At 47.4% G+C, this 22,612-nt stretch overlaps 2 protein-coding genes and 1 pseudogene across 2 annotated transcripts; 2 read left to right on the forward strand and 1 right to left on the reverse strand.

Moving 5' to 3' along the window:
* The first annotated feature begins 25 nt into the window (after positions 1–25).
* LOC111979657 (mitogen-activated protein kinase kinase kinase 20) lies at positions 26–9,993 on the forward strand. Its single transcript, XM_070448779.1, has 11 exons — positions 26–368; positions 2,265–2,352; positions 3,153–3,254; positions 3,502–3,567; positions 3,768–3,796; positions 3,900–4,037; positions 4,180–4,266; positions 6,118–6,192; positions 6,980–7,086; positions 8,177–8,315; positions 8,554–9,993. Exons 1-11 carry the CDS (start codon positions 210–212, stop codon positions 9,472–9,474), a joined length of 1,911 nt encoding a protein of 636 aa, XP_070304880.1. The 5' UTR covers positions 26–209; the 3' UTR covers positions 9,475–9,993.
* Positions 9,994–10,082: 89 nt separating this feature from the next.
* The window catches only part of LOC111979563 (dynein axonemal heavy chain 11-like), a 60,323-nt pseudogene continuing 47,793 nt past the window's right edge, over positions 10,083–22,612 (reverse strand).
* LOC111978880 (cyclin-dependent kinase 5 activator 1-like) lies at positions 13,414–15,996 on the forward strand. Its single transcript, XM_024009120.2, has 2 exons — positions 13,414–14,120; positions 14,416–15,996. The coding sequence occupies exon 2, from the start codon at positions 14,428–14,430 to the stop codon at positions 15,385–15,387; it is 960 nt and encodes a 319-aa protein (XP_023864888.1). The 5' UTR covers positions 13,414–14,120; positions 14,416–14,427; the 3' UTR covers positions 15,388–15,996.

Here is a 22,612-nt window from a genome sequence, read left to right on the forward strand (position 1 = left end):
TGAGCTCTGACTATATTTACTGAGAGGCTCTCTGCGGTCTCTCTTTTCATTCTCTCGCTCCCGGAGTCCATTCTGCTATCGGGTGTGTGTGATCAAACGTATTCTCCCTCCTACCTTTTCTCTCTCTTCGTTCCGTATCTCTCAGTTTGCTCTGTTTACTCAGAGCGGCTGTCGTCGAGTGTGTGTGTGTGTGTGCGCGCCAGTATGCCATGTCGTCTCTGAGTTCGTCGTTTGTCCAGATAAAACATGAGGACCTGCGGTTCTATGAGAACTGTGGAGGGGGCAGCTTTGGGAGTGTCTACCGAGCACACTGGATATCTCAGGATAAAGAAGTCGCTGTGAAGAAACTACTCAAGATCGAGACTGAGGTAACACACACACACACACACAGTCTCTCTCTCTCACACACACACACAGTCTCTCTCTCTCACACACAGTCTCTCACACACACAGTCTCACACACACACACACACACGTCTCTCTCACACACACACACACACACACATACACAGTCTCACACACATACACACAGTCTCATACACACACAGTCTCACACACACAGTCAATTTGGTATGCCTTTCCTCCATGCCAGCCGTTTTGATTTGAGAGCTCTCCTGTTTTCTCTCCAGTTGCCTGTGTTGATTTTGGTTTCAACATACCTCTCCTCTTCCTCTCATTGTGGAGTACAGTATTGGTTTATAACACAGGCTACTCCTATTGTGTGAGATAAGGTATGGGCTAGCTGTCTCTTAGGTGTGTGTATTTTACTCTCTTGTGTAAATACTGAAGTTCAGTGATTCCTAACCAAATTCTGGGTGATGGGCATGGCCCTCCTTTTTTTTTCTTTTCGGTGACCCTCACAATGAACAAAACACTATATCCTGCCACACATCCCAGTCTGAAGTTGTGACCCAGTATAAATTGGTTCCCGACCCAGCAGAAAACCCTGTTGTGGGTTATAGTGACCTGGCCTGGCAGTGACTGTCATAAAACCCACTGACTTCTTCCCTCGAGGGCTAAATAACTGTTAGTATATATGCTGGCTGGGGTGCTGCCAATCACATGCCCACACACATACACGTGCCTGGAAAACAGACATGTATGCATGCAGGAATTTTTGCTTTGAGGAACTCTAGCGCTGATGTTTGGTTAAAAAAACGTCTGGATCGTGTCACATGATCGTCCTCCATGACTATCCAGTAAAGGGCTGATTATATGTTGTTTTGTGTTCGAGACATGGCCTGTTAGTGAGTTGATTGATTGCGTGTTTGCCGTGTCGACGTTGTGTTCCCAGGTGCTCTGACCCGAACCTTTAGTGTGAAGAAGTTCATACACTATACAGATGCGGAGCAGAAGGGACTTTCTGTACAACCCTCAGATTGCTTAAATCAAATGTAACAGTATGCATGTCGTAGAATTAAGAATTAGACACTGCAATTTAGTAGGACTTCTATGACTCGCGTATTTTTTTCCACCTTTATTTAACAAGGTAGGCTAGTTGAGAACAAGTTCTCATTTACAACTGCGACCTGGCCAAGATAAAGCAAGCAGTTCGACACAAACAACAACACAGAGTTACACATGGAATAAACAAACATACAGTCAATAATACAGTAGAAAAAGTCTATATACAGTGTGTGCAAATGAGGTAGGATAAGGAAGGTAAGGCAATAAATAGGCCGTGGTGGCGAAGTAATTACAATATAGCAATTAAACACTGGAGTGATAGATGTGCAGAAGATGAATGTGCAAGTAGAGATACTGGGGTGCAAAGGAGCAAGATAAATAAATACAGTATGGTGATGAGGTAGTTGGATGGGCTATTTACAGATGGGCTATGTACAGGTGCAGTAATCTGTGAGCTGCTCTGACAGCTGGTGCTTAAAGCTAGTGAGGGAGATATGAGTCTCCAGCTTCAGTGATTTTTGCAGTTCGTTCCAGTCATTGGCAGCAGAGAACTGTAAGGAAAGGTGGCCAATTGAGGAATTGGCTTTTGGGGTGACCAGTGAAATATACCTACTGGAGCGCGTGCTACGGGTGGGATGCTGCTACCAGTGAGCTGAGATAGTGGGGGGGGCTTTACCTAGCAAAGACTTGTAGATGACCTGGAGCCAGTGGGTTTGGTGACGAGTATGAAGCGAGGGCCATCCAACGAGAGYGTACAGGTCGCAGTGGTGGGTAGTACTCTTACTGTAAGTTAAATACTGTGCATACGTTCTCACTCTCTCTCCTCCCTACCAACTCTTCACCCCCCCTCTCTCCAGGCTGAGATTCTGAGTAGCCTCAGTCATAAGAACATTATTCAATTCTATGGCGCCGTACTGGAGTCCCCCAACTATGGAATCGTCACAGGTCAGTGTGTGTGTGTGTGTGTGTTTGTTTCCTTATACACATTCTGATGGACATGGAACCGCAGGTCTAGGATCAACATGTAGGCTACTGAGTGTGTGTGTGCTGAGTTTCCTGGCAGGACATTTGTAACTTAACCCAGGATGTTTTTATGTGTGTCTACTCCATGTGGTCATATGGTTGATATCAGCTCTGTGACAGCACTGCCCATATGACTTACAGAACACACTACCCAGTGTGTGTGTGTGTGTGTGTATGAGCCTGATGTGCTAAGCTGTGTTTGACGTTTCTCAAGTCGTTGTGATAAATGAGTTCAGGTTGTGAGTGACAGGAGGCTGCAGAAAGAACCCTGTTCTCTCTGTGTGTGTGTGTGTGTGTGTGTGTGTGTGTGTGTGTGTGTGATCTATTTATGCATTTATGTCTGTGTGTTTGTTATGCATTACACTGTACTGTATATTTCATGTAAACTGTCTTTGGGTTTTAGAGAGACATTATGTTAGACACACTCCAGTTATTATTTAGCTTTTCCTGTCGAAAAACAATATCCCAAGTATAAATACAGTAATATATACACAGTAATAAATACACACTTAAGGGTAACAAAACAAAAAAGTTTWGAAAAAWATATATWTTTTTWTAAACAACTGCAAACTTTAAGGAGATGGTCTGATGTGATGTCATCAGCCTCGCTTGAGGAACAATAGAGTACATAACGGGGAGGGTCCACCAAAGAGAGAGGTCGATGACATCACGTTCTCTCCAGTCGGAGAACCCTGGGTTATAGTGTGTGTTGTGATCTCCAGAGTATGCGGGCGGAGGTTCTCTGTATGAGTACCTCTCCAGTGAACAGAGTGAGGAGATGGACATGGAACAAATCATGACCTGGGCCATGGAGATAGCCAAAGGTAAGCCTAGAGAGATAGATAGACCCGTGTTTTATGTTCTCCCGTACCTAGAGAAACCGTAGCATGCTAATTAAGCCCTTTGGAACAGTTCTGTCGTCCCTAAAGGCAACAGGGGGCGTATTCTCATCTGGTGTGAGGATCAGTGACTTGTTTGGAGACTGGTAGCCATTGTTTAGCCGAGTTGTTAACAGTTTGCTGGTCTGTTATTGGTTCGTGGCTGAGGATGTTTAATGTTTCTGTCCAATAGGAATGCACTATCTTCACTCGGAAGCCCCGGTCAAAGTCATTCACAGAGACCTCAAGTCACGAAACGGTAACCAAATGCACACGCACTCCGCAACCAAACGTACATCTACCCGCCAGGACATCCAACATTGCACGCACTACTGCTGCTACTTAGTCATTTTCAGACGTGAACTAATAGCTATAGTTTCATACAAAAATCACAAGTAGAACCACCCCCCCCCCCACCCCCGCTTGTGAACTCACTCAACTCTTTGTGTCCCAATACAGTGGTGTTGACAGCAGACAAAGTCCTCAAGGTACAGTAGGGATAATTAACAATTATTGTATGCTCCTCTCCATGTTGGATTATTTTGTAACTTAAGTGTCCCAATGCTGTCTCTCTCCCCGGTGTGTTGTCAGATCTGTGATTTTGGAGCGTCTAAGTTCCAGTCCCACACCACTCACATGACAGTGGTGGGCACCTTCCCCTGGATGGCCCCAGAGGTCATACAGAGCCTACCTGTATCAGAGACCTGTGATACCTACTCCTACGGCGTGGTGTGTGTGCGGGAGGGGAGGCATCTAATATTTTCTACGTCAAGTGTTTTTTTTCAGGAGAATATGTCCTGTATCATCGTGTGTGTGTGTGTGTGTGTGTGTGTGTGTGTGTGTGTGTGTGTGTGTGTGTGTGTGTTACCAGGTGCTATGGGAGATGCTGACACGGGAGGTTCCATTTAAAGGCTTCGAGGGGCTGCAGGTGGCTTGGCTGGTGGTGGAGAAACAAGAGGTACACAAACACACACATGCCCAATGACACATTGTTCTGATTTAGGATTAGTTGAGAGCTTCAAAGGGGCTCAGTTTCACTCGCAAATAAAAGACGGTCATATGCACAGCCGAACATAAAACAAACACGCAAGCACTGAACGAGCAACACGCACAGAGCTGGAGTAACAACGTGATTCTCTCATGCTTTCCGCTGTGAGGAGGGTAAGGGCTATTTTTAAGGTTGATGTCAGCTCTCTGCTCTTGTAAGGCATGGATACTCTGCTGTGGAGCTAGGCCAGGACCTGTAGTTTTACTGTGTGTGTTTAGGCGGGTTATACTCTGTGCTTAATTTGTAAATCGGGAGGTGCGGTAACTAAAAGTGAGCGCGAGGCGGGGGGGGGGGGCTGACCTGGGGAGCTCTGAGGTACCGGAACGCATGAAAACAAATCACCTTTATGATTAAGCGTTGCTGTTAAACAATGCTATTCGCTCAATAGTCCTATTTGGAAGTTGATACAATATTTTGCTAGCCTACAGACAGATTAGTCTCCTCTTTTCAGCAGGAGCCATTTGCTTTCCAATCTGTGTTTTCCCACAATTGTATTTGAAATATTGTGAAAGGCCTGTTTTGTCTGCGTGCTGTTCACTGACAGATTTGCAACTAGGCTATGCCGTGTTATTGGGCTGCATACAATCCACAGCCAGGCTTTTCATTTTTTTTGAATAAGCTATTGATCGGCTGTGTCTGAATTATAGGCCTCCTCCTGGTGCTGTATTCTGAATGATTTAATTTCAGTGAATCTCACTCTGGTGGCGTGAGAGATTCAGGCCCGCTTCTCTCTCTCTCACCACCGCAACGGCCACGTGTTGGTCTGTCTCTAGGCTACAATGTTGCTCAAGCCATCAACCCGGGCCGACCCAACACCAATCACTTCTTGGAATATCAGGCATGTGTTCACATTACGTTTTTTTTTAGGTGGCAGGAGAATTACGAAGAAGTCAACTCCAATTAACACTGATTGCTTTTATTGAAGTGTTTACATTGCAAACAGCAAAAATGATTCTTCATGCCAGGAGAGGTACCTGATCCGGGCAAATAGGTTCCCGGAATGAAAACAGTTCAAAACTGAAGTGCCAGATCCTGTTCCTCAAATGAAGCACTGGTTATACTGTGTGCGTGAGTGTGGAAGGGGGTTCAAACTGTGTCTATTCCAGTAATAGTGTGCTGCCCTGTCACCCATAGAGATCTGAGAACATGATTCCTGACTATCCCAGCGTGCTTTTGGATGAGGTCCAATAGTAGGCCCTAAATAACCAGAGCGAGGGCGGGGGGTGACCATTATACTAACCGTTACTGAGAGAGATTTATTTCCATTTTAATCCTCCCCAGAGTAAACTGTTTCCATATCCCCCTGCCCTTCTCAGTGGATGTATCCTGTAACCCTGGTCCAACCCTGGTCCTCCAGTAACCCCCAACAGTAGACAGTTCCATTGTAGTCCTTGACAAACACACCACATTCAACTCTTTGAGGGCTTGATGATTAGTTGACAAGTTGAATCAGGTGTGCTTTTTCCAGGGTTACAATAACAAGGTATATACTGCTGGGGGGGTACTGGAGGACCAGGGTTGGGAAACGCTGCTATAACCTGTTACTATGTACTGCCCCTCCCCACCCCCCTGCCTCTTACTGGAATGTAAAGGCACAGTTAGCATTATGCTGTAACTGATGGGTCACTGGTTAAACTCCCTGCTGATCAGGGACTGTGTCCCCTCTAAGACAACATTTTAATGGGGGAGCCGCCACATTTTCTACTTCATATTGTGTGTTCCTATGAATGTAAGATTCCTCTGAGTGTGTGTGTGTTCCAGAGGCTGACCATCCCCACCAGTTGTCCGCCTAGCTTCGCTGACCTGATGAAGAAGTGCTGGCAGGCCGAACCAAAGGTGAGAGGGCAAAGGTCAGGGCTACCACACAATCTCCATATCTGGCTCTGGAGACTCCAAATCCTGCACACCCGAGACACATAGAGTGTGTTAAACATTAGGAGCACCCTCCTAATATTGAGTTGCACCCCTTTTTGCCCTCAGAACAGCTTCAATTCATCGGGGCATGGACTCTACAAGGTGTCGAAAGCGTTCCACAGGGATGCTGGCTCATGTTGACGCCAATGCTTCCCACAGTTGTGTTGCGTTGGCTGGATGTCCATAGGGTGGTGGACCATTCTTGATACACAGGGAAACTGTTGAGCGTGAAAAACCCAGCACTGTCGCAGTTCTTGACACACTCAAACCGGTGCGCCTGACACCTACTACCATACCCTGTTCAAAGGCACTTAAATCTTTTGTCTTGCCCGTTCGCCCTCAATGGCACACATACACAATCCATGTCTCAATTGTCTCAAGAATTCTTCTTTAAACTGTCTCCTCCCCTTCATCTACACTGATTGAAGTGAATTTAATAGGGGACATCAATAAGGGATCGTAGATTTGACCTGTATTCAAATGGTCAGTCTATATCACGGAAAGAGCAGTGTAGTGTCTCCAGGGCCAGAGTTGGACACCCCAGCAGCTGGTCTTGAACTTACGACCCTGAGCTCTCAAGGCTAGCCCATTATGAGCGGTTACAGAAGCCTGAACTGTCGATAAAGTCCTAATGTGCTAACTTGACAGTGGTCATACTACAATTACATTTGAGGCATATCTGAAAGATATCAGTGTGTGTGTTTTCTAGGAGCGTCCAGTGTTTAAGCAGGTGTTGGGGACTCTGGAGACCATGTCTAAAGACAGCAGACTACCAGAACAGTGTAACTCCTTCCTACACAACAAGGATCAGTGGAGGTACAATTACAGTGTGTGTGTGTGTAATGTATGTGATATGCAGGTGGTACAGTAAGCACAGTCTGGATTGTTTAAGCTCCATCTTTCTGCAGCCAGACACAGGACAGAGAGCAGCTCTCACTGTATACACTCACAACCTAACAAGAGGCCCCAGTGTGTGTGTGTGTGTGTGTGTGTGTGTGTGTGTGTGTGTGTGTCTCAGGAGAGAAGCTGAATGCATGACCCTACTGGCTCGTTGGCTTTAGTCTATAATAAGACTCTGGAACCTATCCATGTAGGCGATTCCTCTACTTAGCCTGTTTCCACCAGAGCGAGAGTTCACAAAAGAAGCATATAGGGGGGCAGCTAGAAGCCAAGTATGGGAAAAACAAGGGAGGGGGCGCTGTGTAGAGAGAGGCAGAAATGTGAAGAGCGCACTTGAAGTATAAAAACTGAGCAGGAGAGAAGAGGGACCGAAGAGAGACGAGGAGGAGGGTGGAGGGTGACAGATTCTGTTTGTGTTTGACATGAGTGTGGCAAGCTAATCAATTATGAGGGAGGTATGGAGAATGGGTGGAAAGATCTGGGTGGGAGTGAGAGGGAGGGAGGGAGAGCGTGAGGGGGAATCGAGGGGAAGCGGGTGATCGAGGGAGGGGAAACATTGAGGGCTTTAAGAGGTGGAGAGAAGGAGAGGTAAGAAGTGGGACTGGGGGTTGGAGAGAGGGAGGAGTTTAAAGAGAGGGAAAAGTTTAGGGGGAGGGAGATATGTCCTTGCGTCAGATGTCTGTGTTTATTTAGGTGCTGTGAGAGTTGCTGGTGTTTGTGTGTGTGAGCGAGAGGGAGGGAGAACATTCCATTATGGCCCTTCAAATCATAGACTAAACAGTGCCACATGCTGGAATAAACAGGCAGTACTAGACAACTGCTAGGTTTCAGATTACAGGGCGTTCAAAACAGAAACTAGACCCCGTACTGTCTCTTAAAAGGAACATTGCTTACCTTGATGATAGTTTACTAAGCCACTGCCCCCAGATTCTAACATGAGCATTGRTGACCAGATATCAATGGAAGTGAAGGGGCATGTGAGTGACAGGAGCTCTCCTCTCTGTAGGTGTGAGATAGATGCCACGTTGGAGAGGTTGCGGCGGCTGGAGAGAGACCTGAGTAGCAAAGAGAAGGAGCTGGAGGAGAGAGAGCTGAGGCTGAGACTGTGGGAGGAGAGACTGATGGAGCGGTCCAACGTCACCCCTGTGAGTAGCCCACATATCCGGCCGGGTGTCAACGACCGTGACGCTTCGCTCGTGAACATTTTTCTATTTGTTTTACAACCTTCTGAGATTTAAATATTAGAAACAGTCCATGTTGTATGGTGTCAAAGCCCCGCATCCCTAGAGTAACAATGAATTCATAAAGAGTGGTGAGGGATGACATCTCGGTTGTGTTCAACTGCCCCCCCCCCCCCGACCCCCATCTCTTTCTCTCTTTCAGTTCTTCTCCCCCATAGCATCAGGCCTCAGCTCAGAGTCGTTCTTCCGTTCCCAATCTCAGGAGTCCAACAGCGCCAAGATATCCTGCCTTATCAGAACCCTCAGCAACGGAGAGAGGGAGAAGGGTATGGAGGGAGGGATAGACAGGGGGATAGGGGGGCTCCAGTCCATGATTAGGGGCTTCTCAAGCAGTCTCGGGGAGGCGGATGGGGATGGAGGGATAGAGGTAACCTGGGGGGAGAGAGAGAAGGAGAGGGGGACGGAGGGAGGGATAGAAGGGGGCCGGCTGGAGCTAGGGGAAGGGGGTCGGCTGGAGCTAGGGGAAGGGGGTCGGCTGGAGCTAGGGGAAGGGGGTCGGCTGCAAATCATGCTAAAGGGCTTCCAGGGTGGGATTGGAGAGATAGATGGGGAGACTGAGAGGGAGGAGAGAGGATGGGGGGAGACTGGGAGGGAGGAGAGAGGATGGGGGGAGACTGGGAGACAAGAGGGATGGAGGGAGGTAAAGGAGGAGAGGGTGGTGGAGGGAGGGAGTATGGAGGGAGGGAGGATACAGTCCATGTTTAGGGAGCTGAGTGGGGGGAGTATGGTTGGGTTTGGGGAGATGCTCTCTCTGGATGATATTGGGGGGATAGAGAGGATAGGGGACATGGATATGAATATGAACATGGGGGAGATATGTGACCTTGGAGGGGTCAGGGGTGACATGGCTAATGTTGGGGTCATAAGTCATAAGGTCCGGAGTGAGTTAGGGGTCAGAGGTCAGGGGGTGAGGTCGGGGGTACAGGTGAGCATGCGGACCACATCCAATCAGAACTCTTCTAAGACCTGTAGCGTACGACATGGAACCAAAATCAATATGGCCGCCGCGACGCTGGACATGAACATGATGGACCTGGGTTGGTCTGACGACGACAGTGACTAGGAGAACACACAAACACAATTGTATTTTTTAAATTGAAGCCATATGTATACACGCCTCTGTGTGTGAGGACTGTGGGGCATAATAGTRAAGAATTATGAGCAGTGTGGATTTCCTCCTGCTAACTGTCATGTTGTTCTGTGCCCGGTTTCTCAAAAGCATCGTAATAAGCTCATCGTGAGAACTATAGGATCCTATGCTTGTAATGACGAACTTAGCCTGAAGCTGCTTTTGGGAAATCGTGCCCATTGAAGCTTTTAAAGTGACATTTAAATGATGTGCCATATTAACAAGTGTTACATAGACCAGAGCACTTGAACACCACTCATTAGTAGAGGCTAGGCCTAGGTAAAGGGTACCATCCAATGTTTTCTGCTTTTCGACTTGTACACTTGTTACACGATACAGTTGATTTGTTCAAAATACTAAGTTTTGAATTAATGGGTTCTTACTGTGATCAAATGTGTGAAACTATTTTGCAGCTTGTACTGTATTGTTTTTCAATAAATTYAGAAAAATACAGATTTTCATTTTATTTCTATTCTTACTAAGTCATATGAAGAAATGTCAAGTAGCTTTATACATTTTCATACAGCTTTCAGGTGCTAAAACAGTACTATACAAATTCCTTTTATATGTCAATAGTAACATCAAACCTGGTATGAGGGATTATGTAGTAACACATACATGTATTTTACATAAAATAACTTCTCTCACACTTAACATAATGCAGAAAATACACACCCTACGAATAGCTAATGAAAAAAACGACCTTGCTTCTTTCCAACCAGTACCCACTTGGCTGGTCTCCCTCCTCACCCCCTAACCCGTACCTCTACACGCTGAGCAGCAGGGCCACCCCAGCCAGTACCCACTTGGCTGGTCTCTCTCTGGTCTTGAGGCTGAAGGTCCAGACATAAGTGGTTCCTCTCAGCTTGGTCTTGTACAGGGGACACTCGTAGATGTTACGCGTCTCCTGTCTGTCGTTCGGTACGGCTCGGACTGAGATGACTGGCATGGAGGGGGTTAACTCCTTCAGACGAGCCTCGGCGATCACCCCACCCTGAGTGTCCCATCTTGCACCTGGGGGAGAAAGAGGGTGAAGGGTGAAGATAAAGATAAAAAGATAAATGAACTAGGATGTATGTGTTCATGAGAAGGGGAGACGAGTGTATACCTTCCATGTATAGTCCGTATACGTATGCTCCCTCTCTGGCAGGCTGGTTGAACTCTTCCTTAAATTTCTTAGTCACATCCACAGTCAGGTTCATCTTATCTAACGGCCACTCATTCTTACGAGCCAGAGACTGCATCACCGCTGGAGGGAGAGAGGGAAATTGAGTGAATCATTCCACTGAACAGAGAATACCAAGAGGCAGTTACAACATAAGTTGGGAATATAATTAGAAGTGGTTGGGTATGTTGTTTGTAGGGGGATGTGTGTGTATGTTACCTGTTAAGAAGGACTGTGGGTTAAAGAGTCCAGACAGCCAGATGACGGTGGGCAGAGCCAGGTCCTGTGTCCAGCTGTCCAGCTCTCTACAGCGCAGCAACACGTCATTATACCTGGTAAACACACATGCACACACACATAGCAACACATCATCTTACGTAGACGTTGGGGCAGTGGGAGAGTACACTCGGTGACTCACCACTGGGCAAGGCTGTAAGTGGAGGGGTAGGCCAGTTTGGTCCAGGTGTCTGGGACGTTATCAAAGAACAGAGCTGCCTGGATCTGCTCCATCTCTGAGGAGATAGCCAGCTCACCCTGAACGGAGAGAAACACAGCGCTGTCATGAGCCAAAACGACCCATTCGCCCTTATGTCTTCCATCAGTCCTAGTCTAATTTACCAGCTGATCATGGGCTCCCGAGTGGCGCAGCGGTCTAAGGCACTGCATCTCAGTGCAAGAGGCATCACTACAGTAACCTGGTTCGAATCCAGGCTGTATCACCGTGATGGGGAGTCCTTAGGGCGGCGCACAATTGCCCGGCGTCGGCCGGGGTAGGCCGTCATTGTAAATAAGAATGTGTTCTTAACTGACTTGCCTCGTTAAATTACGGTTAAATAAATGTAAAAACCTAGCCCCTAACCCACCTTCAGCCCCAGGTCCAGCTCCTTGAGTGAGCGTCGTATCTCGTAGATGAGCGTGTTCATACGTTCACACTCCTGGAAGCAGACCAGGATGTATGGTGATCTCTCAGCTGTCTTAGACGTGATGTCTGACATGTTGTACTCTTCTGGAAGCTTCTCCAACACTTCGTCTAGGATGGTCTTCACCTGCAGAGAGGATGAGAGATGAGTGTGTGTGGGGTCCAGTGTATGTGTGTGTATTTAAATGTGTGCGTGTGTTTAAATGTGCGTGTCTGTGTGTGTCTCTCATACACCTTCTCCTCTACGGTCTGTGAAGCCCCCTCTCCCATCACAGAGTCAGGTGACTGCAGCTCCAGCAGTGTGTGGAAGAGGTTATCAGAGGTCACCGTCAGAAACTCTATCTCTGCGTTGGGGTGTAGCCCATAATGCACCGGGCTCTCATGGGGCAGCATCTCATCTATGTAACCATGGTAACCCTGGTAGTCCAAGTTGGAGGGAACCACAAAGCCCGGAGCTAGAGCCAACTTCCTGTCAGACTGGTGGAAAGGGTGTGGGTTTCTTTGTAACACTATCATCACAATCATCACACACACACACACACACCTACCTGGTTGGGCTGCATGTATTCCTCCAGGTAGGTTCTACAGAGTCTTCTGTCCCAGTCGTCTGTGATGTGACCTCCGTACATGATCTCTCCAAACAGATAGCGCAAGTCCTCCCACGGCACCTGAACACACACACACACGCCAAATACATGAACAATGACTCATCATCAACATCAGCATCATCAATCATCATCACTATCACCATCCTGATCACTATAACACGGTAAACGGTGACCTGTGAGTTGGCCTCCAGGTAGTTGTAGAGCACATTGACAGAGATGGTGAGGTCTCCAGTGTTAAAGGGGTATTTCCTGTTCCAACCCTGAGGACCGAACTTGCGCCTCTCAGCCACACAGGCATGAAAATAACACAGAGAGAACAGGAATGGTCTAAACTCCTGCTCTCTAACTGCACTTGATTCCAATTATATTCCTAGAGAGAGAGAGAGAGAGAGAGAGAGAGAGAGAGAGAGAGAGAGAGAGAGAGAGAGAGAGAGAGAGAGAGAGAGAGAGAGAGAGAAGAGAGAGAGAGAGAGAGAGAGAGAGAGAGAGAGAGAGAGAGAGAGAGAGATAGAGAGAGAGAGAGAGAGAGAGAGAGAGAGAGAGAGTAGAAGAGAGAAGGGGGTGCGCGTAAAAATGAACGATGTTTTGTCAAAAGTCGAACTGACGGGTAGAGCAGAAGAGAGAAAAGCGATGGAGTAGAGAGTAAGAAGTTGAGTGTCAGCACGACTTGAGAGCGTCAAGCATGTGGAGATGAAAGCGGCTGCGAGGGGAGAGGTGTGTAGGAATGTGGGTTACCGGCGTTCGAGAGGCAGCTCAGTAGATGCGGCAACGGAGGAAGGAGATGGAACGCTATACTGATTAGCAGGCGCACTGGGCAAGTAGACTAAAAGTGCACTAATAGAGAAGAATAGGAGATGGGAGACGTAGAGAGTAAGAGAGAGAGGAGAGAGAGCGGAGAGGGATGATAGGGAGTGCATATGTAGAAGAGAGAGCAGAGAGGCACCAGACCCAGAGACCCCCGCAGAGAGTTATGAGAGAGAGATGAGATGAGCACGAACACGACACAGCAAGAGAGAGCCCGCCGGAATGTTCACTGAGCATTGATTTGAGGTTGGTCCGAGAGATTGATAATCTTTGGGACGCAATTTAGGGATGGGGAGGTACTTGAATATTCAAACGAGTTAAGTCTAGTATTGGTTCAACTGTTGTATGATTTATTAATTCTTAAAAAAACGTTGAAAGTGTGTGTATAAGCTTTTATTTGAGTATGCTCTGGTTCTTATGTTGCGTTTTACATGAAAAGGCAATTTCCTACTTTTATAGCGCATTTTAAGCTAGCCCTCCAGTCAGTCCTGACATAGAAGTAGACCTGTATGCTCCCATTCAAATAGCGATTATAGGCGCGCACCTATTCGTCCCCAGGCTAAATGCGCATTATTGAAGTAGATTGCTAAAGTGAATTTACTAACGCACATTTTAGGGGGAAGAAGAGTCTGGTGTGAACGAGATAAGCGGGAACCTGACAGAGCTGCCAATATAATTTGACAGACCATTGAGATCCATGCAAAACACTCGCCAGATACATGTTATTCAGCCATTGAGGCCAGAAATGTAACGCTGTGACTAGAAGCACTCAGAGGTTATTTTTGTTTCAATTTATTGAGCTAGGCTATAGCAAAGATGAGGCAAATTCTACAGTGGAACTCGGACAATTATTTATTTGTTTATTTATTTATTTTGCCAACATCAATCTTTTCACAAAATCGCTCTATGACATACTTCTTTATTACGACGTGGAAATCCGATTTCAGAACCTTGGACAATTCTGATGTTCAACAACCATTAACAGCCTTGAACTAAAAGCACTGGACAACCCGTCTTTACCTTTCAATTAACAAAGAAAATATTGAAATATCGTTATAATTTTTCACATATCAACTTGAAATCAGTGAGTAATATTTTTGTTTTGCTTTGGAATGTTATATTGCTCATGTTTATGAATACATAAGACTTATTAATGCCTATGCTTAATACTGTGATGAAGAATCTGTCCCAAATGAAACCCTGTTTCCTATATAAAGCACTGCTTTTGACCAGACCCCTTTGGGCAATGGTCAAAAGCAGTGCACTTTGTAGGGAATAGGTTGCCATTTCAGAGACAGCCAGAGCTGAGCTAGCTAGGCCAACTGAACTGATGCCAAGCATTTCATTTTGCTAATATTGAAGGATTTTGTTTTCCACAGGCACTATTGACCATGGAATCCGCAATGTCTCTCTCGCTCCGCAAGAAGGCAGTCCTCTTCAAAGACGGGCCGGACACTGTGGGTCACTTGATGGAGGTCCAGACCGGTAAGAGCRCAAAAGACAAGACTCTGAAGCGCTACTCGCCATGGAGGCGGATTGTGAAGAAGAASGGCTCCAAGAAGGTGCAGGCCCACGAGAACACCAACCAAAGCAACATTGCMCATCTGAGTAATGAGAACCKGGAGAAGTCTCAGTCCTTCTCCAACCTGTCCACCCTCAGCCTGGAGAAGTCTCAGTCCTGTGACAAGCTGTCCACCCAGGACCAGAGCACTCCAGCCATCTCCAACAGCTCCAACAACGCCGCCTCGTCGGTCGAGAAGTTCCCCTTATGCAACTCAAACACGGCCCCCGACACGCCCCAGATGGTGACCGTCCAGGACCTCGACACGCCCAGGAGGCTGGTGATGGTCCACGCTACAACCGGCAAGCTGCTGCGCTGCCTGGGTGAGTTCCTGTGCCGGCGCTGCCACCGGCTCCAGGACATGTCTTCCATGGACCCGGTGCTGTGGCTGCGGGTGGTGGACCGTTATCTGCTGGACAACTGCTATCAGAACCAGAGCTGCATCAATGCGGCCACTGTGGTCTTCCTCTACATGTTGTGCCGCGAGGCGGTATCCTCCGAGGTGGCCACCTTGCACGAGCTGCATGCCGTGCTGCTCACCTGCTTCTACACGACCTGCTCCTACATGGGCAACGAGATCGCCTACCCCCTGAAACCCTTCCTGGTGGACACCTGCGGGCAGACCTTCTGGATCCGCTGCATGTCCATCACCAAGCTGATGAGTGACAAGATGCTCCAGATGAACACAGACCCCAACTTCTTCTCCCAGGTGTTTGCTACCCTGAAGAACGAGAGCCAGAAGGAGGAGAAGAAGAGCCGCCTGCTCAACGGTGTGTACAGCTCTCAGTGAGGGACCTAGGGTAGAGGGGCCAGGGGAGGGCGGGTGCCAACTACAGCCTGACATTTCAAAATGGGAGGGAGGAGGATTGGTTGAGGGAGGGGGAAGAGGGTGAGCTTTGATGAGAAAATATGTTTTATAGATTTTAATGGTTAATATGAGGGTTAATTTGGCTTGAAAGAGAACACAAATCGGTAGCTATGAATGTGTGGAGGACTGAGGCTTTAGCTTACTATCTACAGYAACAGCTGACTGRCTGATGTGTGCACTGCCTACCACKGGAGGATTGGAGGCACCTTTGAGTGACTGGGCTAKTGCTCACATCACACTGAGGCTGCAGCCCACCAGCCTACTGTTCTGACTGTGGGAGATGTGCACTTTCTACCACGAGAGGGAAGGAGGCACCCTTGAGTGACTGGACTAGTGCTCAGATCATGGTTGAACAGACAAGCTGCATCCCTGGCGCTTTAGACAGTGAAGTGAACACCAATGTTCCCCCACAGCAAGCACGGGACAGTTCTGGGGGACAGGGGTTTGTTTGAGGACCATTGGTTCTGATGAATTTGAACGAACAGTGTGACTGTTTTGGAATAAAATGCTTTATATCATTTATTAAAAACATCCCATGTTGTGTCCTTATAGTTTACAAATATATATTTTCCATGTCCTTTTGAGATCTTGGTGGAGATAAATACTTTACTAGTGGTGGAAAAGTACCCAATTGTCATACTTGAGTAAAAGTAAAGATATTAATAGGAAATGACTCAAGTAAAATAGTGAAAGTCACCCAGTAAAATATTACTTGAGTAAAAGTCTAAAGGTATCTGGTTTTAAATGTACTTAAGTATCAAAATGAAAGCAAAGGCTATATATCAATTCCTTATATTATGCAGATGTTCTTTTTTTATTTATTTATGGAAAGCCAGGGGCACAGTCTAACAATATTTTACAACCAGATCAGAGGCATTAGGGATGAGTTCTCTTAATAAGTGTATGAATTTGACCGTTTTGCTGTCCTTGCTGAGCAATTGATGTCGCGATGTATAAAAGGGTCGGGAGACAGGCGCAAGAATGCGTAATAGGGGTTTTCAATTTCCCAAATTACGGCGTGCCGTGTAAAGCACTGCGACGAAGACCAAACAAACACGATCCAAAACACACAGTAGAAACCCAAAACAAAAGTTAGGAGTATCTTGAATAAATGACACAAGCTCACAATGATTAACACACGGGACTAGACCTGTAATCATCTGCGCAATCCACAATGGCACGAAAGCCAAAACACACAGCACAGGTACTCACACGCACCAACGGACATTGTAACAATAATCGACAGGACACTGGTAAACCAAGGACACACTTATACAATTATTAATCACTTGGAATAGGGGACAGGTTTGCGTAATGAACGTTCCGGAGGGATCCGTAACGAGCACATATTTTCTTTCGGAACTTAGTCAAGTAAAAGTAAAAATATATATATATATATTCAAGTAAAGTACAGATACTCCAAAGTAGTACTTCAAAGTATTTTTACTTAGTTACTTAACACCGCTGTAGTTTTTCTAATGATTAGTAAATGGATTATAAATGTCTATATTAACATCTAATAAATGATCCAATAATTCATTTGAAAGTTTAGTAAATAACTATATATAGCTTGCTAACGTTTTACAAATGTACAAACAACAATTAGTAAATAGTGAACAAACTGTTTACAAATGATCTATTACTGGATGTTGTTATGAAGCGTGAATCAAACATTTGATTTAAATTGCCCATCCCTAACACCAATGGACAGACAGACATGCTCACACACATTCCTTTACCTGGTCAAAGTTGTCCAGAGCAGCGTGAAGGTTGGCATGCATGCCAGTGGGAGGCTCGTTGGTGATCTTGATGGCATTCTCCAGGATTCCCTGAGTCAGGAGAGGAGAACAAACACTCTTTTCAATTAGGAAAACACACAGTGACTTTATAAATGCATGTGTGTGTGTGTGTGTGTGTGTGTGTGTGTGTGTGTGTGCGCGCGCGCGCGTGCGCGTGTGTGTGTGTCTGTGTTTACCTGAGGGATGATGTGCTCCTGTGGTGTAGGGGCAGGCTCAGCACTCATAAACACTCTGTAGTCCTGGTGACTGCCCTCACAGCAGCGTTCCAGAAGCTTCTCCAACGACCCCAGCCAGCGAGCCACCAGGTGGATATTCTGACAGAGATAAATGAATGAATGAATKAATGGATTGATGGATGAACAAATGTGTGCGTGAACAAACTAATACATTGATTAATGAAACAGTGAATGGATGGATTTAATGAACTATATCTTATGCACAGCACAGTATATAGCAAGATAGCCATACCTGTAGGATGACCCAGTGTCCCTCCCTAGCAGCCATCTCCATGGCAACCTCAGCCACAGCCTCCTGGCCCTGACCCAAAGACACATTGTGGAGCTTCCCCAGGTCTATGGTGAATCCTAACTTCCTGCCTGTTACCATGGGAACCAGAGTTTCTCAGTGTGTGTGTGTGTGTGTCATGTTCATTCAGATTTACAGTGATATTTACATTACAAAATCAGTTGTCTTAGTGTTACCCAGTGACTCYACGTCTTTGAGAGGGTCCACTCCGGGAGACAGGATGAAGAAGACAGGCGAGGCAGGTCCACTCTCTCTGAAGGACTTAGCAAACTCGGTCTTCCTCCGCTCTGTATACTTCACCCCCAACTTCTCCTCCACAAAGTTCCTGCACACAGAAACAGAGGGAAATAGAGAGAGAGGGTGTGAGAGGGGGGGTATGGGGAGGGAGAATGATCGTCATTATAATTTGCCAGAGACATATGAAAGATGGGGATGGAGGGAGAGAAGAGGAGAGGTAGAGAAGAGGAGAGGGAGCGGAGAGGGAGATGGAGAGAAAGTGACAGTAAGGAGCAAAAAGGACAGGAGGCCAGCTAAGGTACATTATATGTCCCTCAACTATCCAGTGTGTGTTGGGAGGTGGTGGGTATTGTTGGCGTGTGGTCACCTGACAGCGTAAGTCATCCTATCAGGTCTCAGGGCTCTCATCATAATGAGTTTCTGTAGGGAACTTTTTGCTTTCCACTCCTGAGGAAACTTCTCTTTCTCCGGACACTCGGACTCTACCACCTTTTTCCAGCGTTTAGGGGAGCCCTCGATGTCCCGGTCCAAGCCACGAAACTCATCAGTGAAACTCATTGTCTAGAGGAGAAGAGGGGAAATACATGTTTGTAAGTGTGTGTGTGTGTGTGTGTGTGTTTGTGTTTGATACTGTGTGTGTGTGTGTGTGTGTTTGTGTTTGAGTGTGTGTGTTTGTGTTTGATACTGTGTGTGTGTGTACCTTGATGGCGCTCCAGGCCTGGTTGGAGAGGAAGTCTACAGGACAGATGTAGATGTGGTCGATGTTGAAGCGGAGCAGGAAGTCTAGTTCTCGTACGTCTATCTCCTTACTCATCAGTAACAACTGGGGAACAGGGAACACACTATTAGAACTAAGAAAACACACACACACAACCCCCCCACACACACACAGACACACCACCCCCCCCCCCACACACACACACAGACACACCTGGAAGGCGAGCTGAGCGGTGAAGGTGAGTTTGTCTCTCTCAAACAGGCCTCTGCTGATGTAGTTGAAGGTGGAGTAGGTGATGCCATCTATTAGAGTGTTGACTCTGCCCCTCACGTCCTCACACACCTCTGCCTGCTCCACCGCCTTGTGGAACACCACGTTGAACGCCTACAGGGAGGGAGACAGTGAAAGACAAAAGCCTGGATAAGCTAGAACGCTGTAATCCCGTTGTTAACTGGTCTGTACTGGTCCATTTGGACAGGTACCTGTAGAAATAAAGGTTCAATGAAATAACAACGTGCTGCTGGTAACCTTGAGGCTGAACTGGTACATGGGGTTGATCTTGTTGAGGTCGTTCATGATGAAGTAGAGCAGAGAGGATCTGACTGCTACGGGGCGGTAGTGTTCTCGCGCCTCGTTGATCTTCACCTCGTTCACCTTCGCCTCCAGAACCTACGTCCCAACACAGCATATTAGCAATCAGGACCAAGAGAAATAGCACAGTTTGGCTATTTGGTCGGTCTAAGTTCTCTTTCTTTATCCTTAACCTCTGTCTCTGTCTCACCTTCATCTCGATCTCTGCGGCCGTGTGCTTGGTGGTCTCTAGTTTCTCCACCAGGACGTTGTCTCCTAGGAAGTTGCTCTCAGCAGCAGAGAGACGGCCCAGTAGCTCGTCCTCCAACAGCTTCAGCTCTATCTTGAACAGGTTCTGCTGCTTGGTCAGGTCACTCTGCGACCGCGACACAACCGTTATACAACCACAACACAACCGTTCTACAACTGTTATACAACCGTTATACAACCACAACACAACCGCAACATAACAAACAAACTTTACTCAAATAAATCATTTCGCAACATGTGGGTGGCCCCGGGAATCAAACCCACGACCCTGGTGTTATAAGCACCCTACCTTACTACCGACTGAGCCATACAGGACCACGACTATGCAGAAACCGACCACAACCAGACTTCAAGTGTCATTTTGTGACCATATGAGGTCACGAAGGAAGAGGCTGAGAGAGCCAGAAAGGACAGGGGACATAGCCATCTATCCCACCTTGAGGTGCTCGAGGTCGGGCCTCTCCAGATTGACCACCTGGGCCAGCAGCTGGTCCTCCAGGCCGTCTCTTGTAACAGTGAAGTTGATGAGGGTGGTCTGGGCCTGGATCTCAGGCTTATAGTGGGGGTTAGCCAGCTTAGTGTGGAGGATCAGTCTGAACGCTGGGTGGAAGAAACACTCTTTATCCCCCACCTTTATACAACTGGGAGAGAGAGGGGGCGAGAGGGAGAGAGGAGGAGTGTGCATTACCCGCCCTTTTTGATGATGATGTGGTGTGTGTGTGTATATGTTACCTGCCCTTCTTGATAGTGTGTCGTCCCAGTAGAGGGTCTATGACAGGGTCGATGGACTCCTCCAGATTCTCGATGAGGACAGTGTCTCCTGTCACAACAGCCTGCTCTATCACATCCACATACCTGGGGAAATGGGCTTTAGGTAGAACACAKCGAACATACCTGAAGAGAGAGCAAGCTTAACAGATACATCTATTTGGGAGATCCATTCAGGAGAGGGGAGAGTAGGATGGAGGGACGACACAGAGGAGAGGAGAGCGATCTCACCCTTTCTCTCCCAGGCTGACCACCTTGAGGCTGTTGCCATAACGAATCTTGATCCACTTGATGCCCTGCAGTTGGGGGTCAATAAGCAGTGGCCAGCGTTCACCTGGGAGCACACAAAGGAGGAACATGTTGCAATTGCAATACGTTTACAGATGTAGGATCTTAATTTGAGCCAGTTTGCTACAGCATAATCCTGCGGCAACAGGAAATGTGAGTTACTATAATTAATGGACATTTCTGTAAGGGAGAATCAAGACTGAAATGTCTAAGTACAAATTATAAACTTCAGAAGCCCTGTTAAAMCTCAAATGGCAGGAATGTTCTCCTGCAACAGTGTGATCATATTAAGATCTTACATCTGTAGCRTGGACATAAAGGTGTAGAAAGTATAAAACATTCTCTACGCTCACAGTTGGTGAGGATGGTGGCGTTCTGAGTGGACATCTTGTCTCCCGGCAACCCCTCGTTGTTCCACTGAGCCACGGTAGCATCATCAGTCAGCATACACACTGGATCTAACCCCTCTGTCATGGGGATGGGGATCTGAGAGAGGGAGGAGRCGAGAGGAGGAGAGGTGTGTTAGCATACACACTGGATCTAACCCCTCCGTCATGGGGATGGGGATCTGAGAGAGGGAGGAGACGAGAGGAGGAGAGGTGTGTTAGCATTACACACTGGATCTAACCCCTCCGTCATGGGGATGGCGTGAATTTCTGAGAGAGGTGAGGGGAATAGGAGAGGAGGAGAGGTGTTGCTTAGCACACACACTGGATCTAACCCCCCGTCATGGGGATGGGGATCTGAGAGAGGGAGGGAAAGGAGAGGAGGAGAGTGTGTAGCATACACACTGGATCTAACCCCTCTGTCATGGGGATGGGGATCTGAGAGAGGGAGGGAGGAGAGGAGGAGAGGTGTGTTAGCAATACACACTGGATCTAACCCCTCGTCATGGGATGGGGATCTGAGAGAGGGAGGAGACGAGAGGAGAGAAGGTGTGTTAGCATACACACTGGATCTAACCCCTCTGTCATGGGGATGGGGATCTGAGAGAGGGAGGGAGAGAGGAGGAGAGGGTGGTTAGCATACACACTGGATCTAACCCCTCTGTCATGGGGATGGGGATCTGAGAGAGGGAGGGGAATAGGAGAGGGGGAGAGGTGTGTTAGCATACACACTGGATCAACCCCTCCGTCATGGGATGGGGATCTGAGAGAGGGAGGAGACGAGAGGAGGAGAGGTGTGTTAGCATACACACACTGGATCTAACCCCTCTGGTCAATGGGGATGGGGATCTGAGAGAGGGAGGGGAATAGGAGAGGGGGAGCATAAGAGAGAGAGAGAGAGTAAGAGATGAGAGGAGAGAAGGACCTTCTGGCCACGTAGGAAGGGCATCCAGAGGTTCTCCAGTAGTTTCTCTGCGTACTTCTTAGAGAAGGATCCGCGTAGGAGATGAAGGCTGCAGTCAGCAGAATGTCCACACAGAGTCTCCTCCTGCTCATGGTACCCGGCTACAGAGTGGGCCCAACGCACATTCTCCGACTGAAACACCACACACACACACATTATCCACCAATGGAAAACACGTACTGTTAATGTTTGGAAACTTTCCGAAGAGTAAAGCATGAAACAACAAAACTAACTGAGCTGTTATTGGTCAGCCAGTCCTCACCTCGAGTCCTTTGACGAGGCGATTGGCCAGTTCGATGGTCTTGTTGGTGTGGTTGACCTCGTCCTGACAGCGAAGCTTCTCAGAGGTAGCCTCTCAAACGCAGCAGTCAGGGTGTCCAGACTACAGTCCAAACTCCTACACACGCGCACACACACAGCGCACACACACACACAGTTAGAGGGAAATGTGTGAGAGAGAAGAGAGAGAGAGAGAGAGAGAGAGAGAGAGAGAGAGAGAGAGAGAGAGAGAGAGAGAGAGAGAGAGAGAGAGAGAGAAGAGAGAGAAGAGAGCAGAGCACCCAAGCTAGTTTTTCTTCCTAATGGCTTCTAGTTGGTCTGCAGCCTCAGCCAGGTCAGCATT

This window comes from Salvelinus sp. IW2-2015, linkage group LG19 (assembly GCF_002910315.2).
Source record: "Salvelinus sp. IW2-2015 linkage group LG19, ASM291031v2, whole genome shotgun sequence".
NCBI lineage: Eukaryota > Metazoa > Chordata > Actinopteri > Salmoniformes > Salmonidae > Salvelinus > Salvelinus sp. IW2-2015.